This window comes from Hetaerina americana, unplaced genomic scaffold, assembly GCF_022747635.1.
Source record: "Hetaerina americana unplaced genomic scaffold, ioHetAmer1.1.p SCAF_5, whole genome shotgun sequence".
Classification (NCBI taxonomy): Eukaryota; Metazoa; Arthropoda; class Insecta; order Odonata; family Calopterygidae; genus Hetaerina; species Hetaerina americana.
In genome coordinates this window covers 15048092-15073375 of record NW_027287095.1, presented here as the reverse complement: position 1 = coordinate 15073375, position 25284 = coordinate 15048092, and the positions used below count along the sequence as shown (strand labels likewise).

Genomic DNA, 25284 nt, shown 5'->3' with positions numbered 1-25284 from the left:
TGGTAACAGGGTTGGGTTTGTTTTATTCTTGTTGCGTAAGTCTTTCCTTGCTCCCAGGAATAGCACTAGATGTTTGGAGTGAGTGAGCAAGTTATAACTACATATTTGATTTCAACTTCTGTTAAATAAATGTTCTTCTTGTGCCTTCCATTGGCTCTGAAATCTTCTTAAGGTGTGAGAAAAATCATGCATCGATCTTCCAAAAAACTATTTTGTGGCATTTAAGATACCCTTTTTCCATAATAATCTCCCAAAACAACTCAGCTAACATGCGAATTAGCAAGTTAAGATACCTGATGAAAGAGTACTTACTTTGTAGCTCGTATATGAGCTACTCAACCCTCAGTCCTATTGTCAGATGCTGTTTCCACTTTTGACTAATACTGAGTCCTTAATGCCACTGATTCCAACCAACACAACTTGAAATTTTTATTTACTGTAATATGCAGAATTATTATTCCAGAGTCATTCTTAATGCTAATCGGTTAAAGGATTAAATGATTATTGATTGATTGATATTAATGAATGAACAATGAAATATACATTCCCAAAAGTTTTCTCCCTGAATGTTCCCCGGTTAATAATGAGAGACAAGCTTCCAAGTTCTAGCTTCCCATATTCCATCAAGCGTGGGATGTGTTCGGTGTTTTGGCAGTGTTCAACTGCTACCTACCCTAGCGATTTGGAGAGGAGCATGACCAGGAGTGTTGCTCATGTCTTTCCATTTGGTCATTGGATGCACCTGGTCCAACTGAACAATCTGTGCTCCATGTGGGCAAAATCATTTCACTCTGATGAGTCAATCTATGGCCTCCCAAGGAACTGGTTTTGTCAACTCGAGTAGAGACAGTCACTCAGTTTGAGTGGCATCTATTGGGTGGGGGCTTTCTTTTAAGGCCTCGGGAGAGGGAGTGTGTGTGCCTCTTGCGCAGTGTGTCTTGACAAAATCTTGGTAGATATGGTGGACAATATGGAGAAGCAGGCTTGAGAACCCTTTCAAAACCCTATTAAAAAAAGGGAGAAAGGTCGTTTGGCATGGAAAAATTGTTTTGACAATCTTATCTAGCCCCTGCCAATCAAAGAGCTCTGAGAAGTTGGGTGATTGTCCCCTGGGCAAATAATCGTGGAACAGCAGAGCATAAGTTTAAGAAAATAGTTTTTTTTCCCTCTGTCCACGCATGCATCTCCAGTCCCCCTCTCTCTCCCCTCCTCTCTTCCCTCAAATTCAATCTGGCCCTTCTCCTCCCTGTACAGTTCCCTGCCACAAATTTCTGTGGCAAACATAATAGTGGATACAGTGTGGGCCTCAGGTTTTATGCATGTCCGAGTTATTATCAACTTCCATCATTCAACGTAGGTTAAATAAACTTCTGTAAAGATTCGCAGGAAAGAATGTCATCAAAAACATTGTACGATGGTAGTTTGAAAGGTTCTCGGTACTGCCACCAGATGTCAGTGCTAGCACAAGTTTCCCGCATAGTAATAGGTAATCCTCTATGAGTATACATGTAAAGTATCAGTGCTCTGGGAAGATAATTGTTTTGTGGAAGCCTCTCTGTTGTTGTTCCCATCTAGTGATTTTTGAAGATAGAACACATTGAGATTCAAGCTGTAATTAAATACTTGGTAACGAAAGGTATGAAGCAAAGAAATTTCATGCAGACTTTCAGAACGCTCTGAGGGACTCTGCTCCTTAGTAGGGGCTGCTGCCAAGTTGAAAAATGACTTCAAATTTGATCAGGACAACCTAGATGATGATCCATGTAGTAGTGGTCTGCCAAAATATGCCACTACCATAGAAATTATTGCAATAGTGCATAAAATGGTTATGGAGGATCATCAACTGAAAGTGCGGGGAAATGCTGGAGCGTAAGGGATGTCATCTGAATGGGTATATCACATTGTAACCATGGAATTAGATATGAGAAAATTATCTGCTAGATGGATGCCATGACTCTTGACGGAGGATCATAAATGCATCAGACTGGAAATTGCAAAACAGTGTTTGACCCATTTTAAGAGCAACTAACAAGATTTTCCTAGCTGTTTTGTGACCTCAGATGAAACCAAGGATCCTGGAAACTTGGGTCCACTACTGTACCCCAGAGACAAAACAGCAGTCAAAGCAGTGGAAAAATGTTGATTCTTCACCACCAAAGAAAGCAAAGGCAAATACAGTTGGCAGGGAAGGTGATAACTTCAGTTTCCGGGGATATGAAAGGGTTTCTGCTGCTAGATTATCTTTCCTCTGGTCAAACAATTACTGGAAAATACTGCACTAACCTGCTGGACCAATTACAGCAAATGATACATGAAAAAAGGCTAGGTTTGGCAAGGAAGAAAGTCATCTTCGATCAAGATAATGCATGCTCACACATGTGTCATTGCCATGGCAAAAATACATGAACTAAGATAAGAATTGTCGCCACACCCACCTTTTTCGCCTGATTTGGCTCCATCAGATTTCTATCTCTTCCCCAAGCTCAAAACTTTCCTTTGTGGATGGAGATTCTCTTCAAACAAAGAACCAACAGCCTAAGTAGGCAGGTATTTTGCAGGCCTGAAGTAATCTAATTTTCAAGATGGGATCAAGACATTGGAACATTGCTGGACCAAGTGCATTATTATACGAGGAGACTACATTGGAAAATAAAAAAAGGTTTCACTGAGGTAAGTTGTTTATTTCTATTCCATTCAGAGAACTTTTCAAATTACCCTCGTATTACTGAATTTGGATGGATGGAGAGGGGGTTGAATTCTGGGCTTTTGTGCATTATGACATTAGTAAATGTTGGTGTGGTGTCTTCTTGAACTTCCCTTTATTCTCTGTGCATCTCATCGCAAACAAGAGGCAAGGGACTTCACCACAAGCCCACAGAGTAAATTTCAAAGGCGTACTAAATGTCACATTTGACCAGTGATGATGATAATGATAATACTCATTCATTAAATAATGAAACTGAAAAATAAGTCCATGAATGCACTACTGTTATGCTGATTCTATTTTTAGCCCCTTCTCGTAGTTTATGTGACAAAGCATCATTCTGTGAATATTATTGAAATATCAGGAGGGAGCTGGTATCCTATCCAAAAATATATAAAATAACTTGCTCTGTTGGATCAATATTTTTTTGCCATAAGAAGAACGGTTTTTACATTTAAGGAGAAATTATTGGTGTGAGACACATTCCAACATGGTTAAACGCATGATTTCACTCAAAAAGAGTAAGCATTTGAAGATGGGGAAATGAAATTTCACTTTTTGGCGGGTGTTGGCTATATAAAATATTCTTTGAAAGGATATAACTTCAAATTTGGGTTTCCTGGGTTCAATACCAAAAACCCTGTGGTAAAAATGAGAGCTAAATATTTATGGGGATTATTAGAGCCTATGAAGTGCATCAACAACGCAAACGTTGGTTATGGCGAGAGATGATTTTGGCCTAAAACTTTCAAAAGTTCATCTATTTTGATTTCGTGAAAAGCAGGAGGGTTTAACATGGCTAAAGGATTTGAAATAAAATAAGTAATTAGAATCCATTACCTAACCAATGAAGAGAGAATTATAAAAAATGCAGTTGCAATAAAGAAATACAAATATTTTTAAAAGTGAATGTCAAAAAACCAAATCATGAATAATTATGTTCACTGAATATTTGCTGAGGCTCAAAGAGAATTATCTGTGAGACATAAGAAAGTATTAATGAAAAATTTGCATTATTTGTATTTTCACTTTGAATTACAAAATTTTGTCATATACCTGGCTTATGTACTATTATATAGTTCCAGTTTTTTTTAATACAAATGAAACTGGAAGAAAGAATTACTTTAAATTTTGGAAGCATTAATTTTATCTCAATAGTTTCAGCCTCAACTTTGTGGAAGTTCATTTTCTTCATGATATTTCAGCATTAATTTTCTTCATGATATAATATTGATATATGAATTAGTTGTTCCGGATTGATTTTTACTTGACCACACACTGTACATAATCAATCTCCTGTAGTGAACCAGTTAATCAAGCACTAAAACATAGCCATGCTTTTCAAAGTGTCACTCCATATTATACTGCCCTTTTATCCTGGTCATTTGTGAAAGAATTCTTGCAGCATGCAGTCACCCTTCTTGTTGAATCCAGGGGCCATTTCATCTGCTTCTCATATTTTTCATTCATGTTTTCTCCTATTGAAGCTTAGCTTGAATATTCATTATTCAGGCTGAAAATAACAACCTTAAATTTTTGCATGAGTTCAATCGTAGATTATATCCTTCTCTCCCTTTACATTTCCCAACCTTATTTGGAAACTAGTGTGGAGACACTTGGTGTTATACTATTACAGCAGTTTTGATAAATCTAATTGCTGACTCTTGTGGAACAAGCTAAATTCCATCTCCCCTTCATTGTGTGTGCCATCGCTCCAACCGAACAGTAAGGGAAGCATCCGTGACCACTATAACCTGTTTCCATCTGCTGCATGCGTCATCAGAGCAATGAATGTAAATGTTTTCACTTTGGTCAGTTTGAGCACTGTTTTTGTATGATCCCTATGTGCTGTCATCTCGTGGCAGTTTTTAAATTGCAATCACTTCCAAGGTGTTAGCACAGCACTACAGTAAAGATAATTTGCATGTCGGTCACTTTGAAGGCTTTGAGTTCTTGAGTAAACATGGGTCGAGGGAGCTGTGGTCATATGTCTCTCCCTCATGGCCAACTTAGACCAGCAATGATAAAGAGGGGAGTGTTTCAAAGCAAATAATTTTGCAATTGAAGTATCTCCTCTAGATCAGTCACAACATCCAAGCAATGCACTAGCTCCATCTTTGCCCCTTGAAGAAAGTGGGCGTTCCATCGAAGATTTGTGATTGATGTGCATTTTGTTTGCTCTCTTTGTTTGTTGTTGCTGATGTGTCTTTGCCTTTAGTTGTCAAGTTGCGTGCGTGCCGGCAGAAGGATTTCGAGAGGCAGCGTGAGAGTTTTGCTCTTTCTTCTGGTGGGGGGAGGGACTCTTGACGGGTGGGTTCACACCCCCTCCAGCACTCTCCCCTGCGCAACATGCCAATTTCCTTGTGTGCGCAGGGCAGTCATCGGGTGTGGGGGAGGGGAAGGGTCCTCCCTTCCCATCCGTCCACTCTCTCCCCACACTCTGTGTCCTTCTCTTGTTTTCAGACGACTTGGGCCACATGGACAAAGGCGAACCCGTCTCCACGGCCACAGGTACGCATGCCACAACACCATCTCCCCTGCCTCCTGTCAACTCACCCACCTGCCCCACTCGTGGCCCCCACTAACGCCTCCTCCTCATTGCACATGGGAGCAAGTGGTCCCTTGACCCTTTTAACATCAGCCCTTGACCCCTTTGTGTGTTTGTATTTGAGACATTCCCTCACCCCTTGACAACATAACTCACTAGACACTGAACCACTCCATGTGAATATTTAACATGAGGGGAATTGATCTTTCTGTGCAATATATGAACAAGCCCGTGTGGGATATTTTGAGTCATGGGGCATTTACCCCTGCAATCTCAATCAAGGCATCAGCCATCCTTGAGTTATACCACGGCACCCTGGGCATTGTTTGCATTGGTGTTGTTGCCAGTCCATTCCCAGAGGCAGAGAGGAAAACCAGGACTGAAGCCGAAGCTTGGGAGGAGGGGCATTGCTCTTCAACTCTCCCCTCTTTTTACTGGCGATTTGATCCCGTGTATGCATTATGTACACTTGCTTGTGTAACTTCTCTGCTGAGAAGGCATTTGAATTGACCATTATTGAGACGTGGATCTCCCAGTCGCCAGCTCCACCTCCTGGTACCAGCCACCTCTATACCTGGTATACTCTGTGAAGCCCATTTGAGTTCATTCCTTTAAAATCATACTTCAGTTCTATTTGACTCCCTGCAGCTCAAAAGTTGCCCTCTGGGTAAAGTCTTTCAATATTGATTGTTTTTCAAAGTTCTGTCTTCTATTCTTAGTTGTGTTGTGTATTACTAGTATCACAATGGTATGAGGTCTAACTGGAAAAAATATGTGTCTAATATCTGTACTAATTAATGGAGGAATACATAGCAGTTTAGGAATTGAGTGTATCAGGAACAAATTTGATGTGATTTTGAAGTAGCATTTTAGAGAGATATTGCCACAGTGGATGCATTGTCTAGCATCACTGGTAGTATATGTATTGATAATTGTGATAACCATGAAGGATCTAAATGATTTATTTATGGCTTGACAATTACTCACTCCTACATTATTTAAATGCCCGCCAGTAGGATGCTGTGCCCTAGTAAAAAAAAGTAAAATTTTGTCAGTTTGCATCAAGTGTGGTGGGAATCAAGGCAATTCCCTTTTTATGCACTACATGTAGAAGCTCTTGTATAAATGGCTCTGAAGGAGTCACTTTTCTGAGTAGAGGTACGAAAGATTTCTATTCGTGATTTGTTTACCAACAGGTTAGATAAGCAGGCGCCCAGCTTAAAAATATTCTTATGATTCAGGTCCTTTTCACTTTTCCCAGGATAAATTAAAACAATGAAAGCTTCAAAAGGCTTGATTGCTCAAATGAAAGCCAGGATTGCTAGCTTTAAGAAACATTAAGAGACCGAAGACTGAATCAGTGGAGTTGTGAATAGGACTTCCTGTGTAAACAAAATATCAAACAGTGTAGCAATAAAAGATATGCTTACAGAAACTGTTCATTGTCTGATCAAGAACTGAAATCCTTAGTACAATAGTACTGATGAGTTGGAGTAAATATTTTGTTTGAAGAGATGAATTTATTCACTGGTAACTCATTAAATTATTTTGACTCAATGAGAGTGAATAATACTGTAGAAAGAAGAAAGTTGTCAAGAGATGAGTTTTAGGATCAATTTCTCAGTAAAACTTGCTATTGTAGGCAAATATTTCTGCCTGATATAGATGACAGTAATGATTATCAGACTGCAAATAATTAAATTTTTAGGGCCATCAATTGAAAGAGTGTAGGTACCTGGATTAGAGTGGTAAGTGCTGCTAATTTAAATTCAGTTTTTTGGAAAAGTTTTGGTGCCATTGATAATTTGAAGGCTTGCTGCTAATCAGTGCAGCACAGATCAGTCATTCATAGCACTGTAAAACCATATGGCCAACCTATTGGTGACTGCTAGTCAGCTTATTCAATCATTGCCACTTCAAGGTTCTTTTCATACTAAGCAGGTTTGAGGAAAAAGGGCTGATGCACAGGTAATTAAAATGGCAGATTTCTTTCCAACTCTAGAATTCATGTGACACTAATTGCAGTGTTGTTGGCTTATGTTCTACATATTATCTTGAACAATGAGGATTTCTAGGAAGAAAACAGGTGAATATTGAAACACCATGTCATCACAAATGTGCAATCTGCAGGGCCTAAAGAGGGCATCTTTGACATATTTATTGTCTAATATCCTTACATTTGTATGGAAAGAGCTTTGGAATTTTTCAGTGAAAACATGCCATATCAACACTGTTCTGTGGGATATGTATGGTTTTAGCTCATTACTTTTCTGATACACCACATTTTTAACAAAAGTCTAGTCAATGTGTTTGGACAGTCTAAAGGCATACATGTACAGGAGTGATAGTTGGGTCTCTGCTCAGCCCACCTCCCCTCAGTGCAGATTAGAAATATGGCAACAGTTTATTAACATATGTGTGTACATAGTCCCAAAATATACTTATTAGTATTTATTACATGTTGTGATATGATAAATTGGAAGAGTTTAGGATACACTTACCTTTCTATGTATAATTAAAAAATGATCTTTTCCAAACACAAATATAGGATTTTGTATTAGAATTATTTAATAATTTTACGGTAGTTGTTTTTGATGACATTCATTACAAAAACAGGAGCGCAATTCATGCTGGTCATAGATTGATGAGCACATTAATTAATGAAGTGATTGCCATTTGCCCTTGATGGATAAGTACTTAGTCCTAATTGCAAAAATTTGTCATGCAATCGTGTACATTTTTTCCCACATTTCATATTCTGAGGTAAACAAAATTCCATTTTGAGTGTATAAACCCCATTCCAAGAAACTCTTATAAAATGTGTGAATATTTAAATTATGTCTAATTCGTGTATATGTAATATTATCAATTAGGCATAATGGACATATCACTCCACTTGATACATTGCTTTTATGATAGCAAAAAAGGGTGGTGGGGGATGGGCTTCCAATCCTCACTTTCATGAACCCTTATTGCAATGGATAGGCAGAGTGCTTCAATATAATTGTCATATACTTGCCCCCATAAACCAGTCCTAGACATCTGAAGTCACCCATTGGATCAGGAAATTTAATCATATGTATTAATCCCTTTTGTGGTGCCAAGGTTATAGGAGTGCAGAGACAATAGCCCAAGACCTGAAAGTGTAGGATTATATGTAAAGGGCTGAAAATTCTTTGTCATAGCAGCCACATCTTGACCTTTGGTCAGACATTGAATAATCCTCCTTTTATAATACAAAACCAAAGTGAAGAAATTCCTCTTCAACCGCCTTCAGTTTTTGGAAACATGGCTGATTGCACCCTTAAGAGTCTAGAATGATGTACCTTGTAGGGCACTGGGAAAGGAGCAAAGTATGTGTGCCTATTTCATCATTTGAATTCAGATTAAACCAGCTTTGAAGTTGCATAGAAATGCAAGTGATTTATTCATATACATCAGCTGGTTTACCTTAGTTGTGGTTAAGTCCAGTGTTTTCCTCTCGTCATGCATATTCCATCAAGACTCTGAAATTATTGACATATAATACTCAAAATCTGTGGAATCTGTGTTTGACCCCAGAATTTAAAAAAATAATGAAGACTTTAGTGAATAGTTCACACCTGTGCCATATTATTTCAGTTTAATAGCAACAAATGGTGGATGACACCTTGGAAAGGGTATCCTGATATGATTCCCGCTGAAAATTTTTAAACTTACCAATTTCCATTAGCATGTATCTTAAATATGAGTGTTTTTGAGGCAACTCAAGATACGGAAAACTTTGAGGTATAGTAATTTTTACATGAAATTTAGTTAAGCTAAAATATCTATTAGTTTTGTTGTTCCTTCCATCTTAATAAGACATTTAATGCTTGTATGTATCTCTTTAACTTCTCTTACCTGTTCACATTCTCCTTGTATTGTTTATCCAGGAATAGGAATATTAGTTTCCCAATAGCAAACAGACAACAAGAACCATGCATGACTCCCTTTGAACCAGTCATAATTGGTGTAGATAAAAGCATCGTGGTGAATATCATTCATAACTTTACATTAGTAACTTTACATACCTGTTCCATTTGCTGTTTTCTCTTTGTGTTTTCTATTTCTGTCTAGTTCATATGGCACTTGTAGATTTGTCACTAATGCCTGCAAATGCTGCATATATATGTCATCCTCCTCTTACTATTGAGTAAACCATAATTCCCTTTTATGAGCCCATTCAAATATTTCTATTAGTCAATGTGTGTCATATCCTTCATTCTTACCTGCCTCTTACCTATTAGAATTGAATTTTTGTACAAGAAGGGGAAAGTATTCTAAATATTTCTGTGGTTGCAAAATGGTCTCTGAAACTCAAAGAGAGAAACGTTTCCCAAAAGATTACTTTAGTTTTAGCCCTTTTTGATCTTCTGAATGGAAATGAGTGTTTTCAGTTATCATTCTATACTAAAAAATTCTTAGGAACCCTTTGTTCCTAAATGCAGTCTTGACTAATGAAGAATTTTCTGGTGGAAAGAATGTTTTTTAAACATTGAATGTGAAACAAAGTTATGCTTATTAAAAAGAAAATTCTCATCATCATGGGCAGACCAATGGATGATTTTATTTTTGTCTGAATGCAAATAATATATTGGGAGTTCTCCTCTGAATGTGCGATTTTGGTCACTATCCTTTCCCTCATTTTCGAATCCCACCCAAAGTGGGCATCACCCTTAAGTACGATCCTTCCTCCAATTGGATCTAATCATGATGGCATTGTGTCTTCTTCTCTCGTCACCTCCCCTCTCCTGCCCTTGGCATGTTGAAGACTTTGAGACTGAGGAAGGGGACGAGGAGGATGAAGAGGGAGGATCACCAGTTGCTGGGGGCCACAGCACTGAGGATGATGGCCTAGATGAGCTTGGAGCCGCGGCATCCTCCTTGCTCTGGCATGAAGAGATGCGGCAGCGCTATGAGCAAGAGTCCATGTTCATAGCGGAGCTTCGTGCCCGGGACCTGGGCAATGGTCTGTTTGACGGCAAGGTGAGGCCAAGGTTGGGGGCTGCGGAAGTTCTCATCAAGTCCATGGATTATGTTGTTTAGTTATTGAATTTCATTGAGCACATGGAAAGTCTGATTAGTAGTGACTAGTGAAACTACTTCATTTTTTCCTTTTCTCTCTTTAGCGGGCTGTGCTCTCATTGTGTACCTTCCCCTGCTGCTAATAAGCTAATATCATGTAAACATGTTATACATAACAGACAAATGTCGTGAGCAGCTATTGAATAACCTGTAAAATCTGGTACTTTCCTGGCATGTTAACTGCATAAGGGTCATCTCTCAGGTCTTCAATCCAATCAGGACCTCCAATCTGACCAATGTTTAGAATGTTTACTCAGACACTATCTTCAGGGCTTAGACTCATCTGCCCTGAAGTTGATGGTCATTAACTGTCATCCAGAATGGAGGCGTGGTCCCAGAGGCAGAAGAATTTGCACAACTGGATTCCCTAACACACTAGTAGTGTTATGTAAATAGATGCTAGGAATGGTGTCCATATTTAAAGAGGTAATTTTCCTCAGAATTCTATCTGTGGAAAATTAATTACTTATTTTATATGGACATCAAACAATTCCACAAAGTGAAGCCTGAAGGTGTAAAGTAAAGCTAGGAATGGTGTCCAAGTTAAGAGATGGATAAAGATAAGGGCTCTGTGCAGTTTTCATCTAGGAAATATTGGTCTGACAGAATCAAAAATGCCTTTTCCCACCCTCTAACCCATTGTGTGGTGTGGTGGTATACCTGGATGGTACAGATGAACAAGCATTGTGCTCTGTGGAATCTTCACGCCAGATACATGCTCTCTCTCTCTCAGATCTGGTTGAGTCACTTGAGGTACCAGCCTATAGGTATGAAAGTTGAAAAGGAAATAAAACCATCCTAAATGATCCTCAATGAATCAAAATTTTGACCCTGAATTGATCAAAAAATTTTAAATACTTTAACTAATGTGCTATATGGGTGTTCAAATCATTAGGTATTTTTCTATAATTCACATTCCTACCGCAAATCTGTTTTTTTAATATTTTGAAATATTTAATTAAGGGTGATAAAAGAAATAAACGTTCACATGAAATACATTATACAAAATTTGTATTGACCATATATGTTCTGGGTGTTGCATTGCAGAGTCATGCCCTGACCCTTACCCCCCCCCTAACTTTGGAAAAATCCTGAAGCCACCCCTGGTGGTGAGAGGTCATGCCCATGTATGGTTAAGTCAATTTTTAAATGGTAATATGAAATGAGTAGGTGATGAGGATCCCCAATCACCATGAAGAGATGTGCCTCGGCATGTAGGGACCCCTCTTGAGGATTTGCTAGAGTGTCCTTTGGCCATTCGTGGTAAGGGAGTCCTCTGGGGGTGCATCTTTGTGCATGCATGTGCATTGGAGGGTGAATACTTACTGGTGTGCTGTGCTCTGTTGTTGCAGGGTCCAGACTATGGCCTCCATCAGAGGGACGATGAGGAAGATGAGGAGGGAGAGGAGGAAGGGGAGGAGTACGTGGGCGGACCCCGGGTGAGTGGCAGAGAGGGAGCCCAAGGGACAATCAATCGGGTCAACAAGTGGAATCCAAATGCGTGCATTGACTCCAATGTGATAAAAAAAGATTTGCAATCATTCCTTGAATCACGACTTCAAACATCACTTTTATCATTTGCTTTTTGTGTGTACTGGGAGCTAACTTATCGGTATACCCATAACGAAAGCAATGAACCCATCTGCAGTCAACATTTTTTTTATTGAGATGTGTATATGCACTCGAAGCTTAGCTTTGTGACTATCAAAACCCCATTATATATCTACCATTATGAAATAACTACTTGTCTGTCATTAAAAACCATTAATGCTTTCCTGTGGATCTGGTCGTTTGGACTCACAAGAAAAGAGTAAATCAAGCAAAATTAATGTATTGCAGATTCCCTTTCATCGTCTCAAACTTCACTGACCAGTGCCTTATTCCATCTCAGTTTCTCCTGAGGATGAATCATAAAAATGATGAATGAGTATAATTCTGAAAGTAAAGGTACAAAGGCTTAGTTGCTTATCAATTAAAAATAAATAATCATTTTTCCTTTGTAATAATAGATATTATGAAACTCAGTGAATATTTTTTATTCAATTTCTTGCTCAAAAAGAGTATTTTTAATGCATTTTCTCATTATCCGATCATTAGTTCTTAAGGCCAGGGGTCTGGGATCCCCCTTAGTGGTCAGATGAGAGGGATTCTGCCGTGTATAGCACTGATTAAATTTTAATTCTCAGTTGGATACCTGAAGTGGTCCTTAACCTTTGGTCCAGACATTGGTCCACATTAATGACAAACAGTTCAAGTTTTGGAATATATAGTTATAGTAACTTCTAGCCAATAGGAAATGTCAAATTGAGATACAATTGTCTCTAAAGCTCAAGATCTGCAAGGGGTCGCCTACCCTGGGCATAGGTAAATAATTAAACACTTGAACACTAAAACATCCACGATTATTTTCCTTGTCTTTTGGTGAGTGCTCAATTTCATTTTCAGGAGGTGGTGGCAGTGTGTCACATTTATTACACTCTGGAGATTTCCTCCACCATTTAAACACCTACATACTTAACTTGTGCATAGTAAAGGGCATCCATAGTCCACTATGGCATTCAGACTAATTATAAGCTGATCTTGAGTTTCAATGGGTCAAATTGATAGCCCCAACTGATAGCATATACATGATAATGTTATGATTGCAGTTTCTATTGTTTCCTGAAAATTCCTTGGAGTGAAACCATTGCTATAAAATAGCATCAATGATCTCAAATTACTACTCAGTACATTTGCAACGACCTCTCAGATATAATTTTCTGATTCTTATCGCAGTGACTTAATTGGTTTCTAACATTATCAGCTATAATTCTTTCAGTGAATTGTTCATAATTCCATGTTGCCCCTTCACTCCCTTCAAATCTCCCCGTCTTCCCTTCCTTTGCAGTTTGAGGACTTTGTTCCACATGGACCGATTGCACCTAGGCCGGCGCTACCCCCCAGGGGCATCCGACCCCCAGGGCACCCAGATGCTGCTCCTCCCCCTGCCCCCCCACCACACTCTGCACACCCGCCTCCCCACTCGCTGGCCCTGCGCCGGCCGCCACTGCGTCCACAGTCGGACAACAACAATGTGGACATGGGGGGTGGAGGGGGGGGAGGGGGAGGCCCTGTGCCAGGGGGAGGGGGTGAGGCGAGGCAACCATGGACCCAACGGTAGAGGTGGTGCATGGATGAAGAAGTGACGGGGGAAAGAAAGAAAGGGGGAGAGAGCGGGTTTTGCTGAGCATGAGTTTTGACAATGGGCAGCACGCTGTGGAGAGAGTCAACTTGCGTGCTTCCATTCACTCGGATTCTCTTGAGGATTGGGTTCGGGGAATTGATTGTATCTGAAAGTGTTCAGGCATTGACTTAAATGTCGAGGCAGTTTCCGCTGAGGAAAAACATGCCTTTCCATTTCAATACTGTCCATTTAGAGGTGACTTCAGACTTGGCATATTTATTTTATAATATTTGTTGTTTATTCCTTAGATTATGGTAATTTATTTAGTTATTTATGTAGATAAAGTTTATTTACCAAAGGCTTTTTATGAGCTCCTACCCTGGCAAAGAAACTGAAATGACATCTGTTCCACTGTTTTTGTGATTTCTTGTCACTCATTCTTTCATCAATTTGTCATTATGTAACGTGGATTGTGTGCGATTGTTGGTGTGTGATGGATGATTGTTGTTTCAATGCAACACAAAACTTTGAAAATGACTGCCACCCCTGCATTTATCAACCATTCTAAAGATGCATTGAGAATTTTGCCTTCACCTGGCATACTCTGTACTTGTAGTTTTTATTATTACACCTATCTCTAGTTAAAATTTCTAAGTTATGATCACAAGATAAAACTCTCAGCCTTTTGTCTACATTTGGCTGAGTCAAAACAGTGTAGGTGCTTTGTTATTGATTCATTGATTCAGCAATGAGTTGAAACAATGAAACATGGTTTCTAGTTGTCAAATGACAGCTCCAATGCATTGTCTAAAATTTTTCGCAATACTAAAAATTTTAGTGGTAAAAAAATTCAAGAGAATCTCTTTCGCAGGAGAGGCTGTGGGTTGGCAGATAGCAGACCATCCTCTTTCCATGTTTCCTTGTTTGTTCACTTTGATTATTTAAAAGTTCGTTGTCAGTAGTAAGAGCAGATATTCCATTCTGAGGGAATTAGTCTCATTTTGTTCCTATGCTAGTATTTTCTTGAGCTGGTTCATAGGGTAATGGGTAGTATATTCTGGAGCTTCACTGCTATTATTTTGATGGCTGATTTTCCAGATTCTTGCCCCACTTCTACAGTAGATCGTAAAACCCAAATGTAAAAGAGTGCACTCCTCCTCTCACACAGGCTATGATGGTTGTTTTTGTCCTGAAATGAGCTGTTTATGCCATGCTGTGAACGATCAAATGAACCATGTGTAATATCAACCAATCGTAATACAGGCACCATGTCATTCAATATCCTTTAGCAAGTGATAAAAGACTGAGGCTGGCAGCCATTGGTTATATGATATCTATTCTGACAGCTTGTTTTTTACCTCGATCAAAACAATTGTGTTATTTACAGAGGGTGATGTGGTACCTAACGTTCAGCATCATCCTGATATGCTTCATTCCTCTCTTCCATTTTGGAAGATTCAAATGTCACATGTATTCATTCCCACGTGAAGCATTAAAAGTTTTGGTAGTAGTTATTATAATGCATCAGCAGCGACTAAGTACATATTTGTGAGTTCATATAAAGTATATAGGCATGATTGTGGTTTGAATAAAAATTTATGTTTTTAAAGTCAAACAAGGAATATACTGTAGAAATTAAAATATCACTGATGGGCTAACATAAATCACCAACATATCAGGATCAGTATTTCTAGGTAGTTGAAACATTTTCCCCTACATTGTTGCAAATAATGGCACAAGAGAAAAATAAATAACTGGGCCAACAATCACTTTTTGCCACTATGTGAGCTAAATCATTTAATTTGACTTATTAGTGAGAAAATGTGCAACATTTCCATAATATTTATGTTGACATGAGAGGAGACATGCCAGAAGCTTGTTTTTACAGTAGCCTTTTCAGTTGGCCTCTGATCTCCTTGGCACTCAAACAAATGAATGGGGATTGGCATACATGAGGACCTTGTGTGAGTGGAATCACTTGAAAGTGACTGAGATAAGTTGGGGAACTCTTTCTGGAGGGCAATGTGCCACTCACTCCAAGAAGGCGTTAAGTGATGGTGTTTGCCATGACAGATGGAATTTCCTCTTGAGAACACTTGCTTGCAATGGTGAATGTAGCTTAGGACAAAGTGTAACTGTATTGGTGTCCGCCAACCCCCTCGCTCCCCTCTCTCTCCCTCCTGAGTGAAGTACACCCCATCCAATCCAATGATGGAGAGAATTGGAGTTCATGCATGCATTTGGATAATTTTTTCTGTAAAAACCCTGTATGATAATTCCATACAGGTTGTTTCTAGCTTATGTTACATTTTATGCTTCAGTTGCATTAAAAATTTCATCATTTTGTATTAATAGGCAGTACGTATTTCAAGTATGTAGTTCAGGTTACTTCACAATGAGGGGGAATGCACATTATAGTTTGAAGTTAGCACCCTTCAATTGACCAAATGGTGTTATTGATAATGATGATGGCAGCATGCCATCCTTTCTTTTATGTTCTATTCTGTACAAGGAGAGGGGTTTATGGGACATAAGTGCAAGACTCAATTTGATCGTTTTGATATTGATTAGGGAAAGTGGTTGTGCTGCAGACATTCCCAAAGTATAGGATCATGACAAATAATCAGAATGTTATATTAACATGACTGTCATGTGTTCATATTTCACAAGAAATGATCGATATATAATGGTCCAAATGCATGCTTGTATAAATAGGGCATCTACACTGATAATAATCTCCCATAAATGCAGTACACCTCCAAATTGTGAGTATTATGAGCAATCAGTGTTATAAGATGGATGGATGGCTCTGCCTTCAACACAAATGTAACAATCCGTATTTGACTTTGGATTTTATTGGTATTTGAAGATGAGATGTGGGCTGCCATTGCTGCAAGTCTAATTTCATTTAACACCAATATGTAATTTCCCTCTATGTGTCATTCTGCTCTTGAAAAATTTAATGTGTTTTTACATTGGTGGTCTAGATAGGTGACTTAAGTATATGAAATTGAATTGATCCTTAGTATTTAACTGTCTTTGTTCAATATTGTACTCATTTATACTTTCCTGGCCCTTCCCAATCCAACCGCTTATGCTACACTTTAATCAAATTTTCTCCCCCACCGTTTAAATATTTTCTCATATTTGCACCTTTACCCCTTGACACTTTTGAAAATTTGGACCATATTAATCATCTGTTGTACAATTGGACATTTATCTTTCTACTGGTTGAGAATGAAAATAGTTAAAAATAATTATTTTATTTGCCCAGGGATTGATGTACAATAACAATATAGGAAATATCATTAAAAATGGGCATTCAGAGCATTCATATGCAGATATTGATAGGTCTTTTCATAGGTTTTATTTTACACATTCATCATATTTTATTGTTAATAATTTCAGACACAGATAATTTTGCCCAGCTAGAATTTTTTTGTCTTTTAACTGTGTTATGTCTCTGATGTCTTTGTATTTCCTTGCTAGATTATTATATAGGCTTAGTGCCATTGATTTTGGTCTTAGGCTTGCAGCTTTGGTTCAATTTTATTTGATAAGCAGGTTTGACTGGGTTCTGGTATGGTGACAGTGGTAGTGAGAATTTGCGTGGAAGTTTGACAGATATTGTTTCATATATGTTATTGTGAATAGGATGCTTATGGATGGGAAAGGTGGGAGCCCAAAATCTTGGAGTTTAGTTAAGAAAAGTTAATCTTAACCTCTGTTGACTTCATTGCACAACTTTTCTATACTTGTGTTTGCATGCCATCTCTCTTGCACTGTTTCTTCATGTCACTCTGTTCTCAACTTGACGAGACTACCTCTGCTTCTACTTCTTCCTCTCCCTCCTGCAATGGTTGTGATATATTATATGTTAGACATTCTCTCTAATCATGTGCTATCTTCATTCATGCCACCTTTGGTGTATATATTTAAATTTCAAATTTCATACCAAACTGTCAGCATGAGAATTGCCATGCAGTAGATTTTCGCATTTGATCCAAGAACATTCCCTTCTCTTTATCTGTGTACCATTGTCACCTTTGTTGAAAAGGTTAAAATATCCTGATTACTAGTTTTTGTGTGACCAAAGTCTACTCTTCAGAATAATCATTGTTTGCAGAGGGATAATTTGGGTATTGGGATAACATGAGAATCTTCATATTCTCCGATAATTATCACACATGTTTACAGCATTGCCTCCTAGATTGGTCCCATCTGTATGTTACCATTAAACTGTTGCTAGATTGAGTGGTGAGGCTTGGGTTGCCATATCCCTCATCTTCAATGAAGATGTTTTCATGTCTGACTGGCATGATCTTCTTTGCAACTTGCCAATAATTCCAGTCTCGTGATGCACCCACCAACTTCTTCTCACTTGTAATTATGCTGCGTAGGGGAAGCAAGAACCATTCCCTGAGTATCGCACAGCTTGCATTCCCGCCAAGGGAGTTCCAAGGAGAATAGTGGAGGTGTAGCATTCTTTCAATTAAGGGCATTTTGAATCTCTCAGTTTTGCTTTCCTTTTACTTTTTGTGTGCAAGAAAAAATGAAACCAAATTATGTCTGCTTTGTTTCAAAATTGTGAGTTGTGAAAAGATAAACTTTGTGGACACTGCTTTTGTGTGCATGCCAATGGAAGCAAGTATAAGGGAGAAGCCATTCATAGAATTCTTGAGATGGATCAAAGCAAATGTTTCCTGAGATCATCATCCACAATCAGAAACTCTTGTTGACATTCATGGGCTTTGGTGAAAGCTTTGGGAATGCCACTGCAGCATGGGAACTACTAGAAAGGAAGACAATAGTGGTTTTTAATTCCTCTTCCTTCTTGGCAAACAATCAAAAAAGTGAAAAACTCTAGTTTGGAAGGACTTGGGAATCAATTTGGCTTGAAACCACGTGGCCCAATGTAGACTATGATCTCTTTTTCTGCAGCTCCTTCATACCCCACATGTCAGAGTGGGTACAAACAAAATTCTTTTAAGGAATGGTGAAATATACTCTTGGAAGTGGTGTAACCAGTTTATCTCAGAGGTGCTTTCCCTCTCCTTAAGAATACACTATGTCCAATGTAGTACACCTCTCAAATACTCGTATTCATGGTGAAATGCAATGCATTGCACACATTGCTTGAGCATTCATGGGGCACATGAAAAAAAGATTTAATTCCTGGCTCTTCCACTAACTGATGGGTGTGTTGTTTTTCTAAATGAGAAAATTTGGGTCAGCAAGCAGTCCTGTGCTTCTCCAGTTCTAAGGAAATGCTGCCACCATTTCAAAATAGCAATTGAGTCGTGTTGACATGCTTTGAGAGCAGTGGGACTGAGAATTGACCCATGGCAAGCATGCATGTGTGTGTGTGTGTGTCTCTGTGCACCTGTGTGAGTATGAGATCAAGGCCAAATTGAGTTGTGGTCCACCAAGCACTGTAAAGACTTTTAACTGGTTGCATTGTATGGCATTTTTAGGGAGGTGAGAGAATAGTAGTACATTGCTTCTTCCATCCAGTCCTCTCCCTCAGGAGAGTGGCGTGTTTCTCTTAGGCCACAATTGGGTAAATAGAAGGAGGTGACATGACCATCTTCCCCTCCTCACAGATGGGATACCCCCTCTGATGGCATGACTTGGTTGGGGCAGTGGAGTAGGAGTGGCCAACCAGCTGGTCAGAGATGCAAAGAGGGCACAAAGAGTGATGCAGTGATGAGTCAGGTGTTTTGTGGCCATCTGGGGTATTTTTCTCATATCTAGGATGAGCCACCTTTCAAGTCCCTTCAGTTTGTCCTTGCATATTCTTCTGTTAATGGTAAAATTTGTGACTGCACTGATTGTTTATCAGAATTTCACAGTATGTAACTTTTGCAAGCTAGCATTCTATTATGTTTTTGTTTCTGAGGATTAATACATTGATTTGTGACCCTGAGAAACTGATTCCCTATCAGGTCTTGGTGCAGAATGGATTGGCAAAGAACAGAGTTCATTATTATTAATAGAAACTTCCCATTCTTAGTTTTCTGTGTGTGTTCAGAAAATGGGTGTGGATGAACTGCTGACTATGTTAGCTCACAGCAGTATATTCTTGCCTTGGATTCCACCACATTGTTTTAAATGGCCTGTCATGAGAATGCATAAATTAGATATTGAGGGGAAGACATTGGTCTGGCATAAAATCTGAAAATTATACTGAATTGTGCTTCTAAGTAAGAGTGTATCTACAGAGGAAGGCAATTGAAACTGTAGTGGTGCCTCTTGAAGAATGATTATTGGCCTGAGGATTGAAAAGTATTGGAACTATTCCATTTTATTTACATTGAATGTTATTGTTGAATGGATATGATTTTCTTACTAATCATTTGTGTAAAACTATCATTTGTGCCCTGAAATTTTACTTATACATCATTTTACTCAGACATTGACAGAATAAAATATTAATTTTCTCCATATTTAGACTATCCAACATGAATACAGCTATTACTGCATGCTGTACCTGCAGTGACTTTGTATTAATTGTGCCAATTGAGCATAAATGGGCATCAAAATAAAAAATAGCAGTCATCTTCATGTATTTACTTGTTTAAGTTAAGCTGTGACATAATGATGTTTGCAATGATGTGGGTGTAGGTAGCACTCTGGTGCACAGGGCAGCAATCATATGATGTAATGAGAACAGCTATTTGGGAAAGAGTGACCAGTGTACAAATACAGAGTTTCCAAATTGCTGATACTGTGTACTGACAAGGTGACACTAGTCCTGTACAATTCAGATTCAATACGTGGCCAAATGAGGCAACTTTTCATGATGAACCATAGGATGAGAGGGGTGCTAAATCTGATCACTCTGTATTAGCTTGAGGTTACAAATTCAAAATAAGCCAGATAATCATTTCAGTTTTTCTGATTGATCTGGGTCATAATGTTCTCATTTTCCACTTCACTGCAGACTAGTGTCAGCTACCACTACAGCTACAGCTCATACGGTGACATGCATTACTTCTACTGACACAAAGATAACATTTTGAGTAAGTCATAAAAATATTAGTCCTCGGCCTGATAATTATTTATCAATTTGTGCAAAAGGAAATGTACAAATTACATTTCCCAATTCCTGATAACTCTCATGCCATCGATGACTACTACACTGTTGAGCATATTGTATACTAATTATCGTAGTGATGCTTTATGTTGCATTGAATACATGAAATGCATTTACGATGTTGTGGAAGGTGTGGTTTTTATTAACTGGGACCAGTATTATAATAATGATGATGTAAAAGTTTGGTTTAGCAGAAGATGTGAAAGATTCATCAGCTGTTTGTGTGATAACTCCGCATAGATTTGCTTCAAATAGTTCTGTTTTCTAGGACAGGGACGCAAGTCAAATGATGTAATAAGAGTTACCACCAGTTCCAGTTTTTAGCCAAACAGTAAAAAATTTGCATGGCACTCAGTACTTATTGATGAGGTGTGCATTCAAGTCATGAAGCAGGTGCCTCGCAAATTGGCCTGCCGATGATGGTGGGGGGTGGCAGAGAGTGTCTTGCATATGTGAGAGCAAGTTAGTGCGTGCCTTGTGGTGCCCTTGTTTGCTTGGGGACATGGTGCGGATGATCCAGTTGGTGATGCCATCTCTTATTTCAGTGCACATTCAATGCACTCTGATCATTTGGCCATTTCCTCCTTGTGGAGATTAATTGACATATCATCAACATTTCTGTTATTGCTAATTACTTCGTAGCCAGTGTAAGATGGAGAGTTTTTCTGCTCGCAGCTGTGGTTTATGACTGTACTGAAAATTTGTGAAGGGTTGCCTTGAAGTCAGTGGCAAGAGATTGAAATTGTTATAAGCTCTTTTTCATAGGACCAATTCACAGTGATTGAAAAAATTACACATTTTAGTAAATTCTACTGCCAATTGATGTTCTCTAAAAAATATTACTGTATTATAAATAAAAAATTTATTGGCCTAAATAGGAATATCAAGGAAGAGCACGGTAGGTAGTTAACCAAGAGGTGGAATGTGTTGTGGTAATGGTGGGAGAGGGGTTCAAATGGAAGTACATATGTATTGATCTCATTAGTACTTGATATTAAAATGGATTTTGTAGCAGGATTATCTTGAATTTTTTTATGCCAAATGAGAACTCATTTTGTATACATGTTAACAAGAGTAGTGGGAGGAAGAATTTGGTTATGTCAAATGATATTCTTAATGCACCCTGTTGTGATGTCATGTAATTGAAAATTAGAAGGCAAAAGAAATAAAAGGTTTTTGTTACAGATTTCATCTTTCATATTTTGCATGAGACCTCTTTCTGGGTGACCATTGGAAGTAGAAGGGGGAAATATCAGAATGGTGGTTGGAGGCTGCCCAGTACAATTGGGTGATTTTTTTAATCTTATAATTGTTTTCATTGTTTCCTCCTAGAGAATACAATGACTCAAAAATGATATATTAGAGCACATGTAATGTGATGTTACTTCAGGCATCAAAATCTAAATTAGAAATGAGTTCATTCAGAGAGTGGGATTTTAAAGTCTGGAGTAACCACCGAATTCACATTGGTAAACTAAATAGGAACTGCATGCAGCTTTTGCAGTTTGAAAACAAAATTGAAACCCATTGTTATAAAATCTCTAGCAGTGAATACTGAACATTATGTTGATCAGAACATCTGTGTTGGATAGAATAGAGTACATAATCATGAAGAGGACAACCACAATTAAAAGAACTTCTGGTCATTCCAATTAGACCTACTGGTCCACCATCCATGATGATTAGACCACCCATTGAGGCTGATGGCCTAGAATATTATAGCCGCAAATTGTCAATTACTCTACATCAAGTCCTTGATTCCACAGCGCACTTGAATGGGATGTGGATATTGGTTCTTTTTCTCTACTTTCTATCCCTGTGTGTGTCAACAATTCCCAAGAGATTAGGTGTCTGTTGACTTAATAGACATTTTTAATAACAGTTCTCTGACTTGGCAATGCTATGATTTTATCCATAAATTTCAGATGGTGAGAATTAAAAATTTAAATTTCCACTCAGTAAGTTAAAAGTAAAATATGCTTGTTTAATCAAGTAAAAGTTAAAGCCTGATGCAATTAATTTCTCTTAATTGATAATTAATTTCTAAGTTATCCCTCAAGTTAATTTAATAAATATTTTTCCTCCTCAAAAACTCATACAAAACTTTGTGCATTTATCATATCAAAAAATTATAATAGAAGAAGACAAATTGTTTCATTTCCCTCACAAGATAAGTGTCTGATCACTGTAGTCCCCTTGTTCTTTCTCCTTTTGCCTCACATTAGTACCAACCTGAAATTATTCAAATGATAATCCTCTTTAGTCTGAAGAATAACTTTCAATGAGTCAAATTTTAGTTTCTCATAAAATTAAAGCATGATGCTAAAATGTCTGAAACATAAATTATTGCACCAGTAGTTAATCATAAAGTTAACTTTTTAACTTAATTTATTAACATCCATCAACAGTGCCAGATGATACTCCCCTTGTGTAATGGATGGAATCCCACCTTCCCATCTTGTGGATTCTCAGCCACAAAGGTGATTATTAGGATTGGTTCTGGACCATTCTGTAATCTTATTTCCAGGAGTACTTTTAATACTTATGGCTAGGAAGTTCAATTTTATTGAAAGTCATTCAATATTTACTGGCACCCTGTTAACAGGCATGGTTAAGATATGGGAGAGTTTAATCTTTTACGGGGTTTTGTAAAGCCTTGGGACTTAACATTCATGTGAAAATTAGTCTTAAAGTCCAAGAGATTTATGGCTACTTTTACATGATTCAGAGAAAATTTCATACTGGTAGACAGGTTGAGAATTGAGAGGTTGTGTATAGAAATTACTTGAAAGATTTCAAGGTAAGACTTTTTGGATTAAATTAAATGAGAAGAATAACAGAACACATTAAACAGGATTGAATCACAAAGCTCAGAAAACTGTAAGCAATTAGGCATTACTCTGCTTCAAACCTTTCGTACGTAAAGGATACTAAAACCTAATTATAAGAATGTACCTATACATAGATGAGAGGGTCTGCCTTCCAGTAATTTGGCCTCCCATGTAAATTATTTAGAGGGTCAAATGGGAGTTTTTATTTCACACTGCATACATTATTTTGGTTTTATGTCATGAGAGAGGGGCAATAAGGTGTGAGGGTAAGTTTTGAGGGGTGCAATAATGATAGCAGTTAATCACAGTGACTAATTGCTTCTCGAGCGGGTGAGCACAATTTTTGAATGCCAACTATTTATTGGAGCATGCACACTGTGGCGGCACATGTGTGAGGAGATGGGAAGAAACTTGGGTAATAGATCCTCCAAATGAGGTCAGCCACCACTAATTGTTGGCCAGCTTACCCAAAATTGACCATGCCTAATTAGACCGTTTTGAGCCATAGAGACTTATGGGATCGAATGGAAAATTTTCAATGAAAAATTCACTCATTGATTTTGATTTTTTAAAAATAAGTGAGAAGATCTGAGAAAAAAGAGTAGGTGGGAGGGAGAGAGAGCAAGCTAGTCACTGGTGCTTTTACGAAGAAAGGCAAGGAGTATTTTATTTCAGTCTTTAAAGAAAATTGATGCTGCATTTCATTTTTAAAGGAGTTTTGAACGAGAAAAAACAGGATAATGATCAGATTGACATGAACAAGCCTTCTACAAAGCTGCAATGCATTTCAGAGACAACATATTGCATAGCTTGTATCCTACAGTGAGCAAAGATGCTTGATGGCATTGTAAACAAGTACAAACAAAAATTGTAACTTGAAAATATGCTGCTGGAAATCATAAAAAATGTATAGATGTGCGAGTCATTGAACAGTGAATAAGGATTAAAGGAAATCTTAATCTGGTATATTATATTAATTCACCAAAAAGAGTCGACAAGAGAAAAGCTAAGTTAAATATTAAAATAGAAGTTTATAAACTAGAGCAATTTACATATCTTGGAAGTGTTTTGGACCAGAATGTAGTTGTAGGGACATAAGGAGAAGAATTGCACTAGCCAAAGAAGCTTTCACAAGGTGAGAATTGATGACAGCAATGTTGAGTAAGGACGTTGAGGAAAGGCTTGTCAAAACCTTGATATGGAGTGTGGTTTTGTATGGCATGGAAGCAGGATGATAGACCTGATGATGATGTAATACATCAAAGCCCAGTTGTAAAATAAATTTTATCGAGGGGAAAAGTGCTACAATCAGTTATTCATCGTCTTTAAATGGGTTTACTTGCCTACTTATTAATCCTATGTACTCTGTGGATGATTTTTTTGCACTATGAGAAGAAAAGTCTAAAATGTTGTTTTGATAAATATTCCTATGCAGTGCAAATAATCTTCTTTCTGTGATGTATACAACGAAACTGATGCACATTTTTTAGCTTTATGATGAAACCATGCTGATCCAACCTATGGAGAATAAAGCATTATTATTATGTTATTCACTGTGACCTGCTTTATGTCATAGCTTTGACCTGAGAAGATAATTATTCACAAACACAATCCATTGGTCAAAGATAAAATGTTTCTGGTTTTTTTTCTCTGCATTTTTCTTTGATTGTTGTGAAGTTTCATACGGTTGTAAATACTTTCTCAGGTGATTTATTAAACCCTCTGATTAAAAGACATCACATCTAAGAGGACATACAGGACCGACACTGAGCAAGGTGACCCAAAATGGAGACCAGGATCAAATCACTACATTTAACAACTGAACATTTTCCCAAT

At 38.0% G+C, this 25284-nt stretch overlaps 1 protein-coding gene across 1 annotated transcript in view; it reads left to right on the top strand.

The window, feature by feature from the left end:
- The window catches only part of LOC139693529 (dystrobrevin beta-like), a 104586-nt gene that overhangs the window by 77223 nt on the left and 2079 nt on the right, over window positions 1-25284 (top strand). The window contains exons 14-17 of the mRNA XM_071591724.1: window positions 5168-5215; window positions 10045-10259; window positions 11711-11797; window positions 13246-13486. Coding sequence (XP_071447825.1) covers window positions 5168-5215; window positions 10045-10259; window positions 11711-11797; window positions 13246-13486 — 591 coding nt within the window. The remainder of the gene's footprint in view (window positions 1-5167; window positions 5216-10044; window positions 10260-11710; window positions 11798-13245; window positions 13487-25284) is intronic.